Below are 23236 nucleotides of genomic sequence, written 5' to 3' on the forward strand. Positions count from 1 at the left end.
AAAAAATCTATCCATCTGTCAATGGGAGATTTAGGCTGTTTCCACATTTTGGCTATTGTGAATAGTGCTGCAATGAACCTGGAGTGCTAACAGTTCTTTGATATACTGATTTCAATTCTTTGGATAAATACCCGTAAGTGGGATTGCTGGATCATACAGTAGTTCTATTTTTAATTTTTAAAGAAACCTCCACGCTGCTTTCCATAGCAACTGCACCATTTCTGCATTTCCACCAACAGTGTACAAGGGTTCCAATATCTCCGCAACTTCGTTAACATTTGTTGCCCTTTTTAAAAAAATAGCAAAGAACAGAATTGTGCTTGCCAGAAGCTGGGGCGGGGTGGGGGGGGGGGAAGGAGTTGCTAATCAATGGATATAAAATTTCAGTGATGCAAAATGAATAAGTTCCAGAGACCTGCTGTATAATATTGTGCCTATAGACAATAATCTTTAAAAATCTGTTAAAAGGGTAGATCTCACGTAAGCGTTCTTATCACAATAAAACTAAAATAAATATAAACAAACAAACAAGAGGAAAATGTGCATTATTTTCATGAATGGACAATTATTAATACTTGTCATAAATAAAAGGTAATCCTAAAAACAAATACAATAAAAGGCTTCCCTGGTGGTGCAGTGGTTAAGAATCCGCTTGCCGATGCAGGGGACATGGGTTCGAGCCCTGGTCCAGGAAGATCCCACATGCCGCAGAGCAGCTAAGCTCATGCGCCACCACTACTGAGCCCACGTGCCACAACTACTGAAGCCCGCGTGCCTAGAGCCTGAGCTCCGCAACAAGAGAAGCCACCGCAGTGAGAAGCCCGCGCACTGCAACAAAGAGTAGCCCCCGCTCGCTACAACTAGAGAAAGCCACGTGCAGCAATGTGAGAAGACCCAATGCGGCCAAAAATAAATAATAAATGAATAAATAAATTTATAAAAAACACAAATACAATAAAAACACAGCAAAGTTACTGAATTTTTGAATTTTGAGACATATATTTTTATTGACAATTTATTAGTAGATCAAATTTGACTCTAAATGACAAATTTAAAAGAAAGTTTGAGTTACTAAATTTCAATTATAACAAAATCATAAAGATCAAAATCAATAAACTGGTATTCAAAATTCTAAATTGACCAGCTTCTTCTCACCATTCAGCCTTATCTTGTATCATCCTCCCACTTGTTTTCACCACTCCAGTCATGACAGCATTCCCTCAGGCCCTTATAGTCTTGATATAAGGATTTAGGGCTTTACACCAAGTCGTCTTGAAACACCCTTCCTAACCTTCCTTGCCTAGACTACTCTTACTTATCATTAAGACTTAACATCAACTTTTAGTTCCTTAGAAAAGCTTTCCATTACCTTCTCAACCAGGCCAAGTGCCCCTCTCGTAGGTTCTCATAGTACCATGTACCGCTCCCTTTGTAGTACTTGTCAGAGTTGTAATTTTCCTCTTGTGTCTCTCTTCCCCACCAGACAGAAAGGAAGCTACCTTGTCTGCATTTTCGGGTTTTTTTTTTAAAGATTTTTTTGATGTGGATATTTTCAAAGTCTTTATTGAATTTGTTACAATACTGCTTCTGTTTTTTGGGGTTTTTTTTATGTTTTGTTTTTTTGGCCCCGAGGCATGTGGGATCTTAGCACCCTGACCAGGGATTGAACCCGCAACCCCTGCATTGGAAGGCGAAGTCTTAACCACTGGACTGCCAGGGAAGTCCCTGCATTTTCTAATGAAGAATGCCTTTGATGGACTCATTATTAGACTAGACACAGCTGAGGAAAGAATATTTGAGTGTGAAGATAGTAAAATAGAAACTTCCCAAACTGAAAAGCTAAGAGAAAAAAGACTGAAAAAACCATAATAGAATGCTAAGAATTGTGGGACAACTACAAAAGGAGTGACATATACATAATTGGAATTCCAGAAGTAGAAGGAACAGAAACAACATTTGAAGCAATGATAACTAAGAATTTTCTTAAATTAATGTCAGACATCAAATCACAGATCCAGGAATCTAAGAGAATACAAAGCAGGATAAATGCTCAAAAAACTACATATAAGCATATCAGATGTGAACATGAGAAAATCAAACAGAAAGATCTTGAAAGAAACCAGAGGGGAAAACACCTTACCTATAGAAGAGCTAAGATAAGATTTACAGACCTCTCCTCAGAAATCATTCAGGAAAGAGAAGAATGAAGTGAAATATTTAAAGTGTTGACAGAAAAACAAACAAACCTAGAATTCAGTACTCTGTGAAATTATCCTTCAAAAAGTGAAGGAGAAATACAGACTTTCTCAGACAAACAAAAATTGAGGGAATTTGTTGCCAGTAGGCCTGCTTTGAAAGAAATATTAATACAATTTCCTCAGGAAGAAGGAAAATGATATAGATCAGAAACTTGGATCTACATAAAGAAAGAAAGAGCAATGGAGAATAAATAAGTGAAGATAAATTAAAACTTTTATCTTTTTAATTGAAAAATCAATTGTCAAAATAAACAATTAAAAATCAATTATTAATTGATCTAACAGATAAGTTTGTTCAAAATAATAATAGCAATAATATATTCAATTATGAACACTTATGTAAATATCTCAGGTGTAAATGTATAATGAAATGAATGACAACAATGATATAAGGGATGGGGAAAATGAATTAGGATTATTTTGTTATTATAAGGTACTTGCACTACCTGTGAAGTGGATAGTGTTATTTAAAAGTGAACTTGGATCAGCTGTAAATGTATACTGAAAACACTAGGGTAACCACTAAAAAAAGTAAAAAAGAAGTATAACTAATGCGCTAAGAAAGAAGAGAAAACAGAATCATGCAATATGCTCAATTAAAACTGCAAAAGGCAGAAAAAATGAGGAAGACAAAAATAGGAACAAAGAACAGGGCAACAAATAGAAAAACAGTAGCAAATATGCTAGATATTTATCCAATTATATCACTAATCACTTTGAATGTCAATGGCCTAAATGCACCAATTTAAAGACAGAGATGGTCAGAGTGCATCAAAAACCACAACACAACTATATGTTGGCTACAAGACAAACACTTTAAATATAAAGACACACATAAATTAAAAGTAAATGGAGAGATGTGATGAGGTAAATATGGCAGAACAGGAGGACCTGGAGTTCACCTCTCCCCACAAATACATCAAGAATACATCTACAAATGGAACAATTAGCATAGAGAACCTGCTGAACACTAGCAAAGGACCTCGGACACCTAAAAGGACAAGAAAAGATCCCCAAATAACCAGGTAGGACAAAAGAGAGTAAAGGAAGAAAAAGAAAAGAGGAAACAGGGTGGAACCCACACCACTGCGGGGGAGCTGAAGGAGAGGAGAAGTTCCCACACCTGGAGAAGCCCCCTCACCAGCAGGGAGATCAGCTGAGATAGAAGGGGAGCTTCAGGGACTACTGGAGGAAAGTGCAGCAACTGGTCTGTGGCAGGCAGAACAGAGCAAGACTTACACAAATGGCCTGTGCCACAGCTCTGCATGCCCCAGCCTAAGATGGGTGTCCACCAGTGCTGACAGGGGTTGGGTGCTGGAATATGGGGTTTGGAGAGTGGACCTGGGGAGAGGACTGCTGTTGACTGCATGGAGACAGCCTGAGGGGATGGCAGTGAGGAGCTCTGCAACCAAGAATGCTCCTGGAAGAAGCTCGGACTGCCATAGAAATGAGGTGCCATTTTGAGTGATGTGTGAAGGGTGGAGCTGCCATCACAGCCTCTCCTCACACACCAGCCCCTGCCTCCACAGGCACTAGGAGCAGATCCCGCTGGAGCAAGCGCACTTGCTGCTGACCCAGTTGGTCACCGCCTCCTGCCCCTCCCACCTAAGTGAGCGAGCATGCCCCAGTCAGTTGCTGCCCCACCCCCTCCCACTGAAACAGGCCAGAGCACCCTCAGTTGCTGCCTTCGCCCCCTCTTGCCTGGGCAGGGAGCAGACGCCTGAGAGTGGCCCATAAGCAGAGGTGGGGCCAAAACCAAAGCTGAGCCCCAGGGGCTGTGTGACTAACGAATAACTGAAATCTCTCCTTGCAGCTGCACAAGCTGTGGATTAAACCCCTGCAATCAGCTGGTAAACCCAGTACCTGTAGAACATCTGAATGAACAATGAGTGCTCCCACAACTGAGACGGGTCTAGCTTCAGCAGCTGTGGACTTTGGGGGCAAGTACACATGGGAGTTGGGGCAGGTCAGAGTCTGAGCTGCCCCCACAGTGCCCACAGCAGGTCCGTAGACCTTCCTCAAGGTCTTGAAGGGTCTCCTGGGGAGGCAGGAGTTGGCTGTAGCTCACCATGGGGGCAAGAACACTGGTAGCAGAGACCCCAGGGAAATTTTGTTGTTGTTTTATTTTTTATTTTTATTGTTCTTAAATTTTTTAAAAGCATTTTTTATTTTTCTATTATTTTATTCTTTTTATTTCTTGTATGTTTTTGTTTTGATTTTGGGGGGGGTCTATTTTTTTGGTTGTTTTTGTTTTCTTTGTTTTTTGATTTTTGGTTTTTTTTAGTTGTGTTTTTGGGTTTTTGTTTGGTTGGTTGTTTTCTTGTTTTTTGTTTTCTTCGGGTTTTTTTGTTTTGTTTTTATGGTTTGTTTTGGGTTTTGTTTGTCTGTCTTGTTTTGTGGTCTCTCTCTTTTTTTTTTTTTTTTGGCCATGCCGCACAGCTTGGGGTCTTGGTTCCCGGCTGGGGGTCGAACCTGAGCCCCTGCGATGGGAGCACCAAGTCCTGGCCATGGACTGCCAGGGAATTCCCAGCCCCAGGGAATATTAATTGGTGTGAGCTCTCCTGAAGGTCCCCATCTCGGCACCAAGACCCAGCCCCGCCTAACAGCCTGTGAGCTCCAATGCTGGAACGCCTCAGGCAAACAACCAGCAAGAGAGGAATACAGCCCCACCTATCCCATCAGCAGACAGGCTGCCTAAAGTCATACTAAGCTCACAGACACCCCAATATACACCCTTTGACATGGCCCTGCCCACCAGAGGGACAAGACCCAGCTCCACCCACCAGAAGGCAGGCACCAGTCCCTCCCACCAGGAAGCCTACAAAAGCCCCTGGACTAACCTCACCCAGCAGGGGGCAGGCAATGGAAGCAAGAGGAACTATTACCCTGCAGCCTGCGGAAAGCAGACCACAGACACAGAAAGTTAAACAAAGTGAGACAGAGAAATATGCTGCAGATGAAGGAACAAGGTAAAAACCTATAAGACAAACTAAATGAAGAGGAGATAGGCAATCTACCTCAAAAAGAATTCACAGTAACAATAGTAAAGATGATCCAAGATCTTGGAAAAGGAAAGGAGGCACAGATCAAGAAGATACAAGAAATGTTTAACAAGGACCTAGAAGAACTAAAGAACAAAGAAACAGTGATGAACAATATCATAACTGAAATGAAAAATAAACTAGAAGGAATCAATAGCAGAATAACTGAGGCAGAAGAACAGATAAGTGAGCTGGAAGATAGAATGGTGAAATCACTGCCACAGAACAGAATAAAGAAAAAAAAGAATGAAAAGAAATGAGGACAGTCTCAGAGACCTCTGGGACAACATTAAATGCATCAACATTCAAATGATAGGGGTCCCAGAAGAAGAAGAGAAAGAGAAGGGACTGAGAAAATATTTGAAGAGATTATAATTGAAAACTTCCCTAACATGGGAAAGGAAATAGTAACCCAAGGCCAGGAAGCACAGAGAGTCCCATTCAGGAGAAACCCAAGGAGAAACACACAGAGACGCTTATTAATCTAACTTAAACAAAAATTAAATACAAGGAAAAAATATTAAAAGCAGCAAGAAAAAAGCAACAAATAACATACCAGGGAATCCCCATAAGGTTATCAGCTGATTTTCCAGCAGAAACTCAGCAGGCCAAAAGGGAGTGGCATGATATATTTAAAGTGATAAAAGGGAAAAACCTACAACAAGAATACTCTACCCAGCAAAACTCTCATTCAGATTCAACAGAGAAATTAAGAGCTTTACAGACAAGCAAAAGTTAAGAGAATTCAGCATCACCAAACCAGCAGTACAACAAATGCTAAAGGACCTTCTCTAAGCAGGAAACACAAGAAAAGACAACAAAAGAGGAAAGGAAGAAAAAAGACCTACAGAAACAAACCCAAAACAATTAAGAAAATGGCAATAGGAACATACATATGGATAGTTACCTTAAATGTAAATGGATTAAATGTTCCAACCAAAAGACGCAACTGGCTAAATGGATACAAAAATAAGACCCACTGTTTACAAGAGACCCACATACAGACTGAAAGTGAGGGGATGGAAAAAGATATTCCATGTAAGTGGAAATCAAAAGAAAGGTGGAGTAGCAATACTCATATCAGACAAAATACACTTTAAAGACTATTACAAGAGACAAGGAAGGACACTACACAATGATCAAGGGACCAATCCGAGAAGAAGATACAATAATTGTAAATATATATGTACCCAACATAGGAGCACCTCAATATATAAGGGACATGCTCAATATATAAGGGACATGCTAACAGCCATAAAAGGGGAAATCGATAGTAGCACAATAATAGTGGGGGAATTTAACACCCCACTTACACCAACGGACAGATCATTCAGACAGAAAATTAGTAAGGAAACACAAGCCTTAAATGACAGATTAGACCTGACAGACTTAATTGATATTTATAGGACATTCCATCCGAAAGCAGCAGAATATACGTTCTTCTCAATTGCACACAGAACATTCTCCAGGATAGATCTAACGTTGGGCCACAAATCAAGCCTTGGTAAATTGAAGAAAACTGAAGTCATATCAACACATCTCACAATGCTGTGAGATTAGAAATCAATTACAGGAAAAAAACTGTAAAAAACACAAACATGTGGAGGCTAAAAAGTATGTTACTAAATAATCAATGGATCACTGAAGAAATCAAAGAGGAAATCAAAAAATACCTAGAGACAAATGACAATGAGCACATGACAATCCAAAACCTATGGGATGCAGCAAAAGCAGTTCTAAGAGGGAACTTTATAGTAATACATCTTACCTCAAAAAACAAGAAAAATCTCAAATAAGCAACCTATCCTTACACCTAAAGTAACTAAAGAAACAAGAACAAACAAAACCCAGATTAGCAGAAGGAAAGAAATCATAACTATCAGAGCAGAAATAAATAAAATACAGGCAAAGAAAATAATAACAAAGATCACTGAAACTAAAAGCTGCTTCTTTGAGAAGATAAACAAAATTGATAAACCTTTAGCTAGACTCATCAAGAAAAAAAAGGGAGAGGAAATCAATAAAATTAGAAATGAAAAAGGAGAAGTTACAACAGACACCACAGAAATATAAAGGATCATAAAAGACTACTGCAAGCAACTATATACCAATAAAACGGACAACCTTGAAGAAATGGACAAATTCTTAGAAAGATACAACCTTCCAAGACTAAACCAGGAAGAAATAGAAAATATGAACAGACCAATCACAAGTACTGAATTTGAAACTGCGACTAAAAAACTTCCAACAAACAAAAGCCCAGGACCAGATGGCTTCACAGGTGAATTCTATCAAACATTTAGAGAAGAGTTAACACCTACCCTTCTGAAACTCTTCCAAAAAGTTGTAGAGGAAGGAACACTCCCAAGCTCATTCTACGAGGTCACCACCACCCTGGTACCAAAACCAGACAAAGGTATCACAAAAAAGAAAATTACAGGCCTATATCACTGATGAACATAGATGCAAAAATCCTCAACAAAATACTAGCAAACAGATTCCAACAACACATTAAAAGGATCATACACCATGATCAAGTGGGATTTATCCCAGGGATGCAAGAATTTTTCAATATCTGCAAATCAATCAGTGTGATGCACCACATCAACAAACTGAAGAATAAAAATGATATGATCATCTCAATAGATGTGGAAAAAGCTTTTGACGAAATTCAACACCCATTTATGATAAAAATTCTCCAGAAAGTGGGCATAGATACTTCAACATAATAAAGGCCATATACGACAAACCCACAGCAAACATCATTCTCAGTGGTGAAAAGCTGAAAGAATTTCCTCTAAGATCAGGAACAAGACAAGGATGTCCACTCTCACCACTATTATTCAACATAGTTTTGGAGGTCCTAGCCACGGCAATCAGAGAAGAAAAAGAAATAAAAGGAATACAAATCGGAAAAGAAGAAGTAAAACTGTCACTGTTTGCAGATGACATGATACTATACATAGAAAACCTTAAAGATGCTACCCTAAAACTACTAGAGCTCATCAATGAATTTGGTAAAGTTGCAGGATACAAAATTAATACACAGAAATCTCTTGCATTCCTATACACCTACAACGAAAGATCAGAAAGAGAAATCAAGGAAACAATCCCATTTACCATTGCATCAAAAAGAATAAAATACCTAGGAATTAACCTACCTAAGGAAGCAAAAGACCTGTACTCAAAAAACTATAAGATACTGATGAAAGAAATCAAAGATAACATAAACAGATGAAGAGATGTACCATGTTCTTGGATTGGAAGAATCAATATTGTGAAAATGACTATACTATCCAAAGCAATCTACAGTTTCAGTGCAATCCCTATGAAATTACCAATGGCATTTTTCACAGAATTAGAAAAAAATTTTTATGATCTGTATGGAAACACAAAAGGGCACGAATAGCCAAAGCAATCCTGAGAAAGAAAAACAGAGCTGGAGGAAGTCCCTGAATTAAGACTATACTATAATACAAAGCTACAGTAACCAAAACAGTATGGAACTGGCACAAAAACAGACATATAGATCAACAGAATAGGATAGAAAGTCCAGAGAAAAACCCATGCACCTATGGCTACCTAATCTATGACAAAGGAGGCAAGAATATACAATGGAGAAGAGACAGTCTCTTCAATAAGTGGTGCTAGGAAAACTGGACAGCTACATGTAAAAGAATGAAATTAGAACACTCCCTAACACCATACACAAAAATAAACTCAAAATGGATTAAAGACCTAAATATTAAGGCTGAATACTATAAAGCTCTTAGAGGAAAACTTAGGCAGAACACTCTCTGATATAAATTGCAGCAAGATCTTTTTCAATCCACCTCCTAGAGTAATGAAAATAAAAACAAAAATAAACAAATGGGATCTTATTAAACTTAAAAGCTTTTGCACAGCAAAAAAAAAAAAAACCATCAACAAAATGAAAAGACAACCCTGAGAATGGACGAAAATATTTGCAAACAAAGTGACCGACAAGGGATTAATCTCCAAAATATACAAACAGCTCATGCAGCTCAGTATCAAAAAAAACCAAACAATCCAATCAAAAAATGGGTGGAAGATCTAAATAGACATTTCTCCAAAGAAGACGAACAGATGGTTAAAAATCACATGAAAAGATGCTCGTCACTAATTATTAGAGAAATGCAAATCAAAACTACAATGAAGTATCACCTCACACCAGTCAGAATGGCCATCATCAAAAAATCTACAAACCATAAATGCTGGAGAGGCTGTGGAGAAAAGGGAACCCTCCTACACTGTTGGTGGGAATGTAAACTGGTACAGCCACTATGGAGAACAGTATGGAGGTTCCTTAAAAAACTGAAAATAGTGCTAATATATGATTCAGCAATCCCACTCCTGGACATATACCCAGAGAAAACCATCATTTGAAAAGATACATGCACCCCAGTGTTCATTGCAGCATTACTTACAATAGCCAGGACATGGAAGCAACCTAAACGTCCATCAGCAGCAGAATGGATAAAGAAGTTGTGGTACATATATACAATGGAATATTACTTAGCCATAAAAGAATGAAATACTGTAATGCCATTTGCAGCAACAAGATGAACCTAGAGATTGTCATACTGAGTGAAGTAAGTCAGAGAAAGACAAATATCATATGATATCGCTTATATGTGGAATCTTAAAAAAAAAGGGTACAAATGAACTTATCTACAAAACAGAAATATAGTTACAGATGTAGGAAATAAAAACTTATGGTTACCAGAAGTTATGGGGGGGAGGGATAAATTGGAAGATTGGGATTGACATATACACAGTAATATATATAAAATAGATAACTATTAAGGACCTACTGTATAGCCCAGGGAACTCTACTCAGTATTCTGTAATGGCCTATATAGGAAAAAAATCTAAAAACGAGTGGATATACGTATACGTATAACAGATTCACTTTGTTGTACACCTGAAACTATTGAATAACAACTTGTAAATCAACTATATTCCAACAAAAATTTAAAAGAAAAAGTAAATGGAGAAAGATATAACATGCTAACACTAATCAAAAGAAAGTGGGAGTAGCTATATTAATATTAGATAGAGCAGACTCCAAAGTAAGGAAAGTTATAAGGGGTAGAGCAGGGCATTACGTAATGATAAGTAAGTCAATTCTTCATGAAGACATAAAAATTCTACCTAATGTATGTACCTAACAACAGATCAACTATATGAGGCAAAAATGGATAGAACAGAAAGGAGAAATGGATAAATCCACTGTAGTACCTGGAGACTTTAAAACCCTCTCTCTCTGAAGTAGATCCAGCAGGCAGAAAACAAGTGGAGACATAGTCGAACTCAACAGCACCATCAATTAACTGGATACATTGGACATCTACAGACTATTTCATCCAACAACAGCAGATTACACATTTTTATCAGGCTCACATGGAATGTTCACCAAGAAAAATCACATTCTAGGCAACAAAACATATCTTAACAAGTTTAAAGTAATAGAAATCATACAGTATGTGCTAACAGGTCACAATGGAATGAAACTAGAAATCAGTAACAGAAAGACAGCTGGAAAATCCCCAAATACTTAGAGATTAATACTTAGAGATAAATAACACATGGGTCAAAGAAGAAATCTCAAGATATATTTTAAACCATTTTGAACTAAATGAAAATGAAAACACAACCTATGAAACTTTGTGGGATACAGCCAAAGCAGTGCTTAGAGGGAAATTGATAGCATTGAATATTCATATCAGAAAAGAAGAAAGACCTAAAATAAAGAATCTATGTTTGCATCTAGGAAAACAGAAAAAAAAGAGAGCAAATTAAATCCAAAGTAAGCAGAAGAAAAGAAATAATAAGAATTAGAGCAAAAACCAATGAAATTCAAAAGAGAAAACCAATACAGAAAACGAACAAAAACAAAAGCTGGTTCTTTGAAGAGGTCAATAAAATTGACAAGACTCTATACAGGCTAACTAGGAAAAAAAGGAGAAATGATCCAAATTATTACTATCAGAAATGAAAGAGAAGACAATACTACAATAGAGCCCACAAAATTTTAAAGGGTGATAAAAGAATACTATGAACAACTTTATGCCTACACCTTTGATAACTTACATGAAATGGACCAGTTCCTTGAAAGGCACAATCTTCCAGACTGCACTCAAGAAAAAGACAACATGGATAGCCCTATATCTATTAAAGATATTGAATCAACAATGAATAACCTTCCAAAACAGAAAGCACCAGGCCCAGATGAGTTCAATGGTGAATTCCACCAAACATTTAAGGAATGAATTACACCAATTCTCTACAATCTTTTATCAGAGGACAGAAGCAGAGGGGACACTTCCTAACTTATTCTCCAAGGCCAGCATAATCCTAATACTAACACTAAAAAAAGACATTACAAGTAAGAAAACTATAGACCAATATCTCTCATGAACATAGATGTAAAATCCTCAGCAAAATATTAACAAATCAAATGCAACAATGTATGAAAAAGAATTATACACCAAGACCAAGTGGGATTTAACCCAGGTATGCAAGGCTGGCTCATCATTTAAAAATCAATTAATGCAATCTATCACATTAACAGGCTAAGGAAGAGAAACCACATGATCATATCAACAGATGCAGAAAAAGCATTGACAAAATACAATACTCATTTATGATTAAAAACTCTCAGAAAACTAGGAATAGAGGGGAACTTCTTCAACTTGCTAAAGAACATCTATTAAAAATCACCTACAGCTAACATCATATTTAATGGTGAAAAATTTGAAACTTTCCCACTAAGATCCGGTGTAAGGCAAGGATGTCCCCTCTCACCACTGTTTTTCAACATTGTACTGGAAGTCTTTGCTAATTCAAGAAGGCAAGAAAGGAAATAAAGATATACACAGTGTAAAGAAGGCATAAAGCTGTTGTTATTTGCAGATGACATGATTGTCTATGCAGAAAATCCAAAAGGGTCAACAACAACAAAAAAAACTCCTGGAGCTAGTAAGCAATTATAGCAAGGATGCAGGATACAAGGTTAATATACAAAAGTCAATTGCTTTCCTATATACCAACAACGGACAATTGGAATTTGAAATTAAAAACACATTACCATTTATATTAGCACCCCCCAAAATGAATTATTTAGGTATAAATCTAACAAAATATGCATAAGATCTATATGAGAAAAACGTAAAACTCTGATTAAAGACATCAAAAAAGGATGAAATAAATGGAGATATATTTCATGGTCATAGATAAGACAACTCAATATTGTCAAAATGGCAGTTCATCCCAACTTAATCTATAGATTCAGTGCAATCCCAATAAAAATCTCACCAAGTAATTTTGTGGATATTGAAAAACTGATTCTAAAGTTTATATGGAAAGGCAAAAGACCCAGATTAGAGAACACAATATTGAAGGAGAAGAACAAAGTCAGAGGACAGACACTATCCAACTTTAAGACTTATTATAAAGATAAAGTAATCAAGAGAGTGTGATATTGGCAAAAAAGTGGACAAATAGATCAATGGAACAGAAGAGAGAACCCAGAAATAGACCCTCATATATACTCAACTGATCTTTGACAAAGGAGCAAAGGAAATACAATGAAGCAAAATACTCTATTCAACAAATGGTGCTGGAACAATGGACATCCACATACAAAAAAAATGAATTTATACACAGACCTTACAACCTTCACCAAAATTAACTCAAAATGGATCACAGGTCTAAACGTAAAATGCAAAACTATGAAACTCCTAAAAGTTAACATAGGAGAAAACCTAGATGAACTTGGGTATGGTGATGCTTTTTTAGATATGACATCAAAGACATGATCCATGAAAGAAATAATTGATAAGCCAGATTTACTTAAAATTTAAAACTTCTGCTTTGCAAAAGGGAGTATCAAGAGAATTAGAAGAAAAGCCACAAATTGGGAGAAAATATTTGTAAAAGGTACATCTGATAAAGGACTGTTATTCAAAATATACAAAGAGGGACTTCCCTGATGGTCCAGTGGTTAAGAATCCACCTTCCAATGCAGGGGACTAATGATCCCTGGTTGGAGAACTAAGATCCCACATGCCACGGGGCAACTAAGCCTGCATGCTCTAGAGCCCATGCACTGCAACTACTGAGCCTGTGCACTCTGGAGCCCGTGCCAAACAACTGGAGAGCCCGTGTGCTGCAACTACTGAGCCCGTGTGCTCTAGAGCCTACGCACCACAACTAGAGAGAAGCCCACATGCCGCAACGAAGAGCTCACATGCCTCAACTAAGACCAGACACAGCCAAATAAATAAATAAATAAATAAATAAATAAATAAATAAATAAAAAACAAACAAACCAAAACAAAAATCCCCCAAATATACAAAGAGCTGTTAACTCAACAATAAGAAAACAAACAACACAATTAAAAAATGGGCCAAACAGCTTAACAGACACCTCACCAAAGAAGATATACAGCTGGCAAGTAAGCATAGGAAAGGATGCTCCATATCATATTTTCACATCAGGGATATGCAAATTAAAACAACAATGAGATGCCACTACACACCTACTAGAATGGCCAAACCCCAAAACACTGAAAACAGTAAATGTTGGTGAAGATGTGGAGTAAGATGAACTCTCATTCTTTGCTGGTGGGCCTGCAAAATGGTATAGCCGTTTTGTAGGATAGTTTGGTGGTTTCTTACAAAACTAAACATACTCTTACCACTTGATCTAGCGATTTCACTCCGTGGTATTTATCCAAATCAGTTGAAAACTTATGTCTACACAAAAATCTGCACATGGATATTTACAGCAGCTTTTATTCATAATTACTAAAACCTGGAAGCAACCAAGATGTCTTTCTGTAGGTGAGTAGATAAACATCCAGACAATGGAATATCATTCAGTGCTAAAAAGAAATGAGCTATTAAGTCTTGAAAAGACATGGAGGAACCTAAAATGCACATTACTAAGTGAAAGGAGCCAAACTGAAAAAGCTACATACTGTATGTTTCCAACTATATGACATTTTGGAAAAGGCAAAACTATGGAGATAATTAAATTAAAAGATCAATGATTGTCAGGGGTAGGTGAGGGGAGATGAATAGGTAGAGCATAGAGGATACTTAGGGCAGTGAAAATACTCTATACAATATTATAAGTATAGGCATACCTTGTTTTATTGCTCTCTGCTTTATTGCACTTTGCACATACTGTATTTTTTTACAAATTGAAGTTTTGTGGCAACCCTGTGTTCAGCAAGTCTACTGGTGCCATTTTTCCAACAGCATTTGCTCACTTCATGTTTCTGTGTCACATTTTCGTAATTCACACATATTTCAAATGTTTTCATTATTATATTTGTTATGGTCATTAGCGATCAGTGAACTTTGATGTTACTATTGTAATTGTTTTGGCATTTTTTAGCAATAAAGTATTTTTTAATTAAGATTTTTTTTTGATTTAATGCTACTACACACTTAACTACAGTATAGTATAAATATAATTTTATATGCATATAATTTTATATGCAAGTTTTTTGAAACCAAAATACTTGTGTAACTCACTTTATTATGATATTCACTTTATTGCTGTGGTCTGGAACTGAACCTGCAATATCTCTGAGGTATGCCTGTAATATCATTATACTTTTGCCCAAACCCACAGAATGTACAACACCAAGATTGAAGTCTAATTTAAACTATGGATTTGGGTGATTATGATATGTCAATGTAGGCTTATTCTTGGTAAAAAAAAAATGTACCATTCTGGTGAATTATGTTGATAATGGTTATGGCTATGCATGTGTGGGAGTAGTGAGTATATGAGAGATCACTGAACCTTCCTCTCAATTTTGCTATAAAACTAAGACTTCTCTACAAATTTTTTTTAAAGTAAAAAGATGCAAAAATATACACCATGCTAACAACAGTCAAAAGAAAGCTGGAGTAGCTATATTAATATCAGACAAAGGAGATTTCTATGCAAAGAATATTACCAGGGATAAATAAGGTCTTTCATGATAAAGGGGTGAATTAATCAAGAAGACAAAACAATCCTAAACACTGTAAATGTTTATACACCTAGTAACAGAGCTTCAAAATATGTGAAACAAAAAAGAATAGGACTAAAAGGAGAAAGAGAGAAATCTACCATTATAGTACGAGATTTCAATACCTCTTAATAATCAAGAGACCAAGTAGGCAAAAAATTAGCAAGGATATAGTCAACTTGAACATCATTACCAATCAATCTGACATAGACCACTTTACCCAACAAAAGCAGAATACCCATTATGCTAAAGTACACACAGAACATTCACCAAAATAAACCATATTGGTTATAAAACATGTCTCAACAAATTTAAAAGGATTCTAGGCATATAAAGTATGGTCTCAGACCACAATGGAATGAAATTAGAAATCTGTAACAGAAATATCTCTGGAAATTTTTCAGATATTTGGGTAATAGCACACTTCTAAACAGCCCATGGATCAAAGAATAAATAAGTAGGGAAAGTGGAAAGTATTTGAAGTGCATGAAAATGAAAACGCAGCATGTCAAAACTTGTGGGTTGCTGCTAAAGCAGTAGTTGAAGGAAATCTGTAGCATTAAAACCTATATTAGAAAAGAAGAAAGGTCTCATATCAATGACCTCAGCTTCCATCTTAAGAAAGTAAAAAAAGAAGAGCTAATTAAACCCAAAGTAAGCAGACTAAAGAAAATATTAGAGCAGAAACCAGATTGTTCAGGGAAAAAGAAAAAGAGAGAAGACACAAATTATCAATATCAGGAATGAGAAAGATTACATTACTACAGATGCCAATATATTAAAGAATAATAAGAAAATATTATAAATATTTGATAATAAATGAATAAGTCTACAGAAAATGGACAAATTCCTTGAAATACACAAACTACCAAAGTTCACTCAAGAAGAAAGAGATAAGTTGAATAGCTCTAAAGAGGTTGTAACTATAGTTTATTTCCTTCCAACAAAGAAAATTCCAGGCCTAGATGGCTTAAATAGTGAATTCCACCCAACATTTAAGGCAATCTTTTCCAGAAAATCGAAGAGGAAGGAATACTTCCCGACTTGTTCTATGAGGTTATCATTACTCTGATACCAAAACCAGACATACACATCAAAAGAAAATAAAAGTACAGACCCTCATGAACAATGATGCAAAAATTTAAGCAAATCAAATCCAAAAATATATAAAAAGAAAAATACACCACAACCAAGTAGGGTTTATCCTAGGAGGCAGAGTTGATTTAACATAACATCAATCAATATATTATATTCAATTATATTATATTCAATTCACAATCATCATCAATTCACCATATTAACAAACTGAAAAAGAAAAACCCTATGATCACCTTAAGAGACACAAGAAGTACCTTTGGCAAAAATCCAACATCCATTCCAGATAAACTCTCTCAAGCATATTAGGAATAGAAGGAAACTTCCTCAACCTAAGAAAAACCTACAGATAATATCATACTTAATAGTGAACTACTGCAAGGGTGTCTGCTCTCCCTACTGCTCTCTCTCAACATTGTACAGGAGGATGGAGCCAATGCAATTATGCAAGGAAAAAAAGGCATCCATATTGGAAAGGAAGAAGTAAAACTGTTTTTTATTCACAGATGACATAATCGCTTATGGTCTAATGGAACCTTTAGGGGAAGAAACTACTAGAGCTAATAATTAAGACTAGCAAGTTTACAGTACCTTTGTTATGAACTGAGTGTTTGTGTCCCTACAAAATTCATATGTTGAAGTCATAACCCTCAACGAGACTGTATTTGGAGATAGGGTCTATGAGCGGGTGATATGAGTTCATAAGGGTGAGGCCCAAATCTGAGAGGTCTGGTGCCCTCATAAGAAAAGGAAGAAACTCCAGAGCCCTCTCTTTCTTTGTGCAAAGAGAGGAAAGACCATGTGAAGTCATAGCAAGATGGTGGCCATCTACAAGCGAGGAAAAGAGCCCTATCAGGAACTGAATAGGCCAGCACTTTGGGCTTGGGCTTCCTGGCCTCCAGAACTGGGAAAAAATAAACTTCTGTTGTTTAATACCCCCCAGTCTATGGTATTTTGTTATGGCAGCCCAAGAAGACTAATATAATAATCAAATTTTAAAAATGTGTATTTCTATATGCTAGCAATGAATAGGGAGAAATTGAAATTAATAGCATCAAAAATATGAAATATTGAAATCAGGTGAGAAATAATAACATCAGGTGGGAATAATGACCTGTACAATAAAAATTACAAAATATTTCAGAGAGATGTTGAAGAACACCTAAAAAACGGACAGATACACCTTTTTCTTAAGATGGGAAACTCAATCTTGTTATGATGTCAATTACCCGCAAATTAATCTACAGATTCAATGCAATCTTAATCAAAATCCTGTCAGGGTTTTGTTTTGGTTTTTTTTTTTGTAGAAATTGACAAGCTGATCCTAAAATTCATATAGAAATGCAAAGGACCTAGAATAGCCAAAACAACTGAAAAAGAATAACAAAGTTAGAGGGGTAACACTGTCTGATTTCAAGAATTACTATAGTGCCACATTATTCAATACTGCATGGTATTGGCATAAAGGCAGACAAGTAGATGAATGGAACAATACAGAGAATCCAGACACAAACCCATACATATATAGGGATAACTGTTTTTCAGCAAAGATGCAAAGGCAATACAGTGAAGAAAGGATAGCATTTCCACAAATGGTGCTAGAATAACTGAATGTCAATATGCAAAAAAATGAACTTGAATCCATACCTTACCTCATATAATAAAATTAATTCATAGGCATAAGTGTAAAACTTTAAACTATAAAACTTCTAGAAGAAAACATAGATCGGACTTCCCTGGTGGTGCAGTGGTTAAGAATCTGCCTGCCAATGCAGGGGACATGGGTTCGATCCCTGGTCTGGGAAGATCCCACATGCTGCAGAGCACCTGGGCCTGTGCACCACAACTACTGAGCCTGCGCTCTAGAGCCCACAAGCCACAACTACTGAAGCCCGCGCGCCTAGAGCCCGTACTCCACAACAAGAGAAGCCACCACAGTGAGAAGCCCGTGCACTGCAACGAAGAGTAGCTCCCACTCGCCGCAACTAGAGAAAGCCTGCGTGTAGCAATGAAGACCCAACGCAGCCAAAAATAAATAAATAAATAAATAAATTTATTTAAAAAAAAAGAAAACATAGACTATCTTTGTGACCTTGGGTTAGGCAAAGATTTCTTAGATATGACAACAAAGGCACACCCTATTAAAAAACTGACAAGTTGGACTTCATTGAAGTTAAAAATTTATGTTCTTCAAACGACACTGTTTCACAAGCAACTACATGTTTCAAACACTGCTAGTGGAAATGTAAGATATGGTATAACCACTTTGGAAAACAGCTTGGCAATTTCCACTCTTAGATATCTACCCAAGAGGAAAGAAAATATACATCCATCCCGTAAAAGAAAGTATATTCTGATACTTGTTAAAACAATAAGGAAGACTTTATTCAAAACTATTGTAATAGGGGTACTGCAACAGCAGAGAGAGATTGGGTCCAACTCCAAATACAGCAAAGACAGCTGGGGATTTATAGCCAATGAAGGGAGTGAAGGCATCAGAGGATGGAAAACTGCTATGAGGAGACATCAAGGGTAGAGGGATTCCTGCTAAACTGATCTGTGATACTATGATTTATGATAGGAAATATATATTTGATCTTTGCCCCCATTTCTGGCATAGAGCTCCTAAAACCCTTGGAATTTTCTAAGTGGTGAGAGCAATGAGGTATCTTTTGTTACATTAATAAAGTGACTTTTGAACTGCACTTAAGGATGAGGGACTTCCCTGGTGGCGCAGTGGTTAAGAATCCGCCTGCCAATGCAGGGGACACGGGTTCCAGCCCTGTCTGGGAAGATCCCACGTGCCGTTGAGCAACTAAGCCTGTGTGCCACAACTACTGAGCCTGCGCTCTAAAGCCTGTGAGCCACAACTACTGAGCCCACGTGCCACAACTACTGAAGCCCGCGCACCTAGAGCCCATGCTCTGCAACAAGAGAAGCCACCACAATGAGAAGCCCACGCACCGCAACGAAGAGTAGCCCCCGCTCACCACAACTAGAGAAAGCCCGCGTGCAGCAACAAAGACCCAACGCAGCCAAAAAATAAATAAATAAGTTAATTAATTTAAAAAGAAAAAAAAGGATGGGGCTGGTTGCCAGGGAAACCAGCTATGCGATTACAGGGTTGGAAATTTCAGGCCCACATCATAACCTCTCCTCATAAGGGAAGAGAGAGGAGCTAGAGGTTGAATGAATCACCAATGACCATTGATTTAATCAACCATGCCTGTGCAATGAAGCCTCCATAAAACTCCAAAAGTACAGGGTTCAAACAGCTTCTGGGTTGGTGAGATTTGGGGAGAATGGCACTCCAAGAAAAAGCATGGAAGCTCTGCACCCTTTCCTCATACCTTGCCCTATGCATGTCTTCTATCTGGCTGTTCCTGAATTATATCCTTTTATAATAAACCAGTAATTTAGTAAGTAAAATGTTTTTCTGAGTTCTGTGAGCTGCTCTAGAAAATTAATCAAACCCAAGGAGAGGGTTGTGAGAACCTCTGATTTATAGCCAGTAAGTCAGAAGTAAATGTAACAATCTGGACTTGTGACTGGAGTCTGAAGTCCAAGAACGGGGTCACAGGAACCTCCAATTTGTAGCCAGTCTGTCAGAAACACAGGTAATAACCTGGGCTTGCAATTGGTGTCTGAAGTGGAAGGTGTTCCTGTGGGACGGAGTCCTTTACCTGCGGAATCTGATGCTATCTCTGGGTAGATAGTGTCAGAATTGGGTTGAAATCTATGATACCCAGCTGGTGCCTGGAGCATCGCTTGTTGGAGGTGTGGGAAAACCTTCCCCATCACACACTCGTTGAAATTGGGTCCAGGAACCGAATTAGACTTAATAGGCCAGGCTGCTAAAGGCAGCCAGGGTGATCAGGTATCAGGGGTGGGGGACTCTCTCTAAACTGACGTAGCAGAATTCTTGCTAAAACTGTATTCAAGGATGGACGTGGAAGCCCAAGGTCAAGGCCAAGTTGAGAAGAGGGCTCAGAGTAGCTTAACTCAAGTTTGATCAAGGAGAGATTCTTTGTCAATACAAATACTTGTACACAAATGTTCCCAGCAGTTAAACAATCTGAATGTCCATAAATAGGTGAATGGTTAAATAAATTATGGTATACCATGCAATGGAATACTACTTAGCAATAAAAAGGAACAAACTATTGATACACTCAACAACATGGCTGAATCTCAAAATAATTATGCTGAGTAAAAGAAGCCAGACCAAAAAACTCTCTCTCTCTCTCTCCCTCTCTCCCTTTCTCCCTCTCTCCCCCTCTCCCTCTCCCCCCTCCCCTTCCCCCTCCCCCCCCCTCTCGTGACTCCAAAATCCAATCTATAATGACAGTAACTAGATCAGTAGTTGCTTAGGGAGCAGAGGGTGGGGCAGAAAGAAAGAAATTATAAAATGGTAGGAGGAAATTTTGGTGATGGATATTTTCACTATCTTGATTGTGGTGGTTGTTTCAAAGGTGCTTACATACGTGAAAACTTTTAAATTGCACACTTTAAATATGTGCAGTTTATTGCATGTCATTTATATTATACCTCAATAAAGAATGTTTTTTTAAAAAGCAATAGTTCTCAGTTTCAACTGGGATCTCAACAATGGGCTATAATCTTGGTTTCCCTAATTCTTTCATTCCCCCAAACTCCTATTTCAAACTATTTTTACTATCCTTAAGCCTCTTACCCTATATTCTTTCTTTCTCTTACTCTCTTTCTCTGGAGATTATCCCTCAAGTTGCCTCTAGTCTCAGCCTTTTACAATCTGTTCTCCACCCCTGGAGCCAAAATAAACTTTATACAAGAACATTTGATATCTCCTGTTTACAATCCCTTACCAGCCCCCCCTCAAGAAAAAATCCAAATTCCTTAACATAGATTATAAGATGCTCTTTGATACTGGCCCCTGTTGATCTCTACAATCTCATCTCCAGCTTTCTCCTCACCACCTGCATCCCAACCTTCACTCCAGGGTCACAGTGAAAAGGTCTAGCTGCAATGAACCACTACCCATCCCTATGTTCTGCCTTTTAATTTCTTTTTCTCTCTGCCTCTTTCTTGTCTTATTCTTTATCTCTCTCTTGTCTGCCCTCTCTCCCCTTCTTTCTGTCTCTTTCTCTCTCTTCTGTTCTTCTCTCTTTTTCTGGTCATCCTCTTTCTTTACTCCCACCCCACCCCCCATGGCCCTTAGAGTTATGAGTTTTATTAGTGGATCATAGTACTTCCATATATTCATTTTAACACAACTAGGTTGATGTCTACAATTTATATGCACAGACAAAAACTGAGTTTTGGATTCAAGTAGGATAATACTATTTCCTCTAGTTGTTTAATATCCCTAGGTCCTGATGATGCAAAGTGTTTTGGCTGTGGCAGCCTAATATCCTTTATTTGGAATTATATCTGATAGCTGACTCCACATGTAGATGATGTTAGCCTCAACTGAGTTACAGATCTCTTAAAGTATCTCATATACAAAGTATCCAATATAACAGTAATTATTTCTTTTAGTAAATGAAGGAAAATTTGAAAATACTACCTCATTTGAAGAATTTTCTTGCAAAGTTGACACAGGAACAATTTCATTTGAATTAACATAATTGCTGACATTTGGAAACAGTTCTTCAAAAGATGTTTTTTGCACTGAGGACAAATCAATCTATAAAAGAATATATTACTCTTTTGTAGAAGCTCAATGTTGCAAAAACAATATTTTTAATTAAAGGAAAGTAGAACTACTCTCTCAATAGAATGATTTTCTTGTGAACTTGACATATGAATAATTTTATCTGAATTAATATAATTGCTGATATTTACAAATACTTCTTCAAAAGATGCATGTTTAACTGGGAACAAGTGAATCTATAAAGAAGAATACAAGGCTCTTTAGCTTTAAAATTATTTTTTAAATAGGAATTTTCATTTGCTAAAGTACAATTTAATTTATATATATTAAGTGCCTACTAAATGAAATTCACCTACCCAGCAACTACACCTCATGGAATAATTTCTCCTGCTCTTCCCTTAACTGTCAGCCTTCCCCAGTGTTCTACCCTTGCCTTCTTTTTGCCTACCAATTGTACACTAGAGATTTTTAAATCTCTATCTCTTCCCTGAGCACCATAACCATATCATTATCAGGTTACTTAAATCACCACATATTTCTACATCAAATTCAAAATATTTAAAACCAAAGTCATGATCCATACTCTTTAGTTCGGGATTCCAAGAAGCTGTGCCATGTTGACTATCCAGATCAGACTAGATCTGGCCTGAATCTAGGCTACAACACATGTATGTGTGCCCAAAATGAATTATCAACTGTGCTGGGTAGGGAGTGGGGGGCGTCTACCCTTGCCTAGCTCCTCTTCCTTGTAGGAGGACAGACGACTTCAGGCCTATCAATGTGTATCTTGAAACAGTGTTAGGAAGGTCACATTAAAGTGAGGCCCTAGAAAATGAAAATCTCCAGAAGTCCTTGAGTCAACTGGCCTCCTTTCAGTGTAGTCAGCCAAGGAATGACAGCTTGGAATTGAGGGGAATCTATATGCCTCATTTGGTGTAGAAGAACCAAAGGGCAATTAGTCTCAGACTCATTTGGTAACAAAATGTAGACCTTAAAATGTTAAGCCATTAAGTGATGTCAAAAGTATTTTTATTTATTAAAAGACACTGGTATTTACCTACAGAATGGGAGAAAATATTTGAAAATCATTTATCTGATAAGGGTCTAGTATCTAGAACATATAAAGAACACTTACAACTCAACAATAAAAAGACAAAT

The 23236-nt window shown here is 37.3% G+C and overlaps 1 protein-coding gene across 1 annotated transcript in view; it reads right to left on the bottom strand.

Moving 5' to 3' along the window:
• Positions 1-23236, bottom strand: part of MEIKIN (meiotic kinetochore factor) — a 126872-nt gene that overhangs the window by 31028 nt on the left and 72608 nt on the right. Inside the window, exons 11-13 of the mRNA XM_068534869.1 lie at positions 21992-22111; positions 5144-5151; positions 4122-4296 (exon numbers count right to left, since the gene is read on the bottom strand). Of these exons, the coding sequence (XP_068390970.1) occupies positions 4122-4296; positions 5144-5151; positions 21992-22111 (303 nt within the window). The remainder of the gene's footprint in view (positions 1-4121; positions 4297-5143; positions 5152-21991; positions 22112-23236) is intronic.

Source organism: Eschrichtius robustus, chromosome 2 (genome assembly GCF_028021215.1).
Source record: "Eschrichtius robustus isolate mEscRob2 chromosome 2, mEscRob2.pri, whole genome shotgun sequence".
In the NCBI taxonomy this organism is placed as follows: domain Eukaryota; kingdom Metazoa; phylum Chordata; class Mammalia; order Artiodactyla; family Eschrichtiidae; genus Eschrichtius; species Eschrichtius robustus.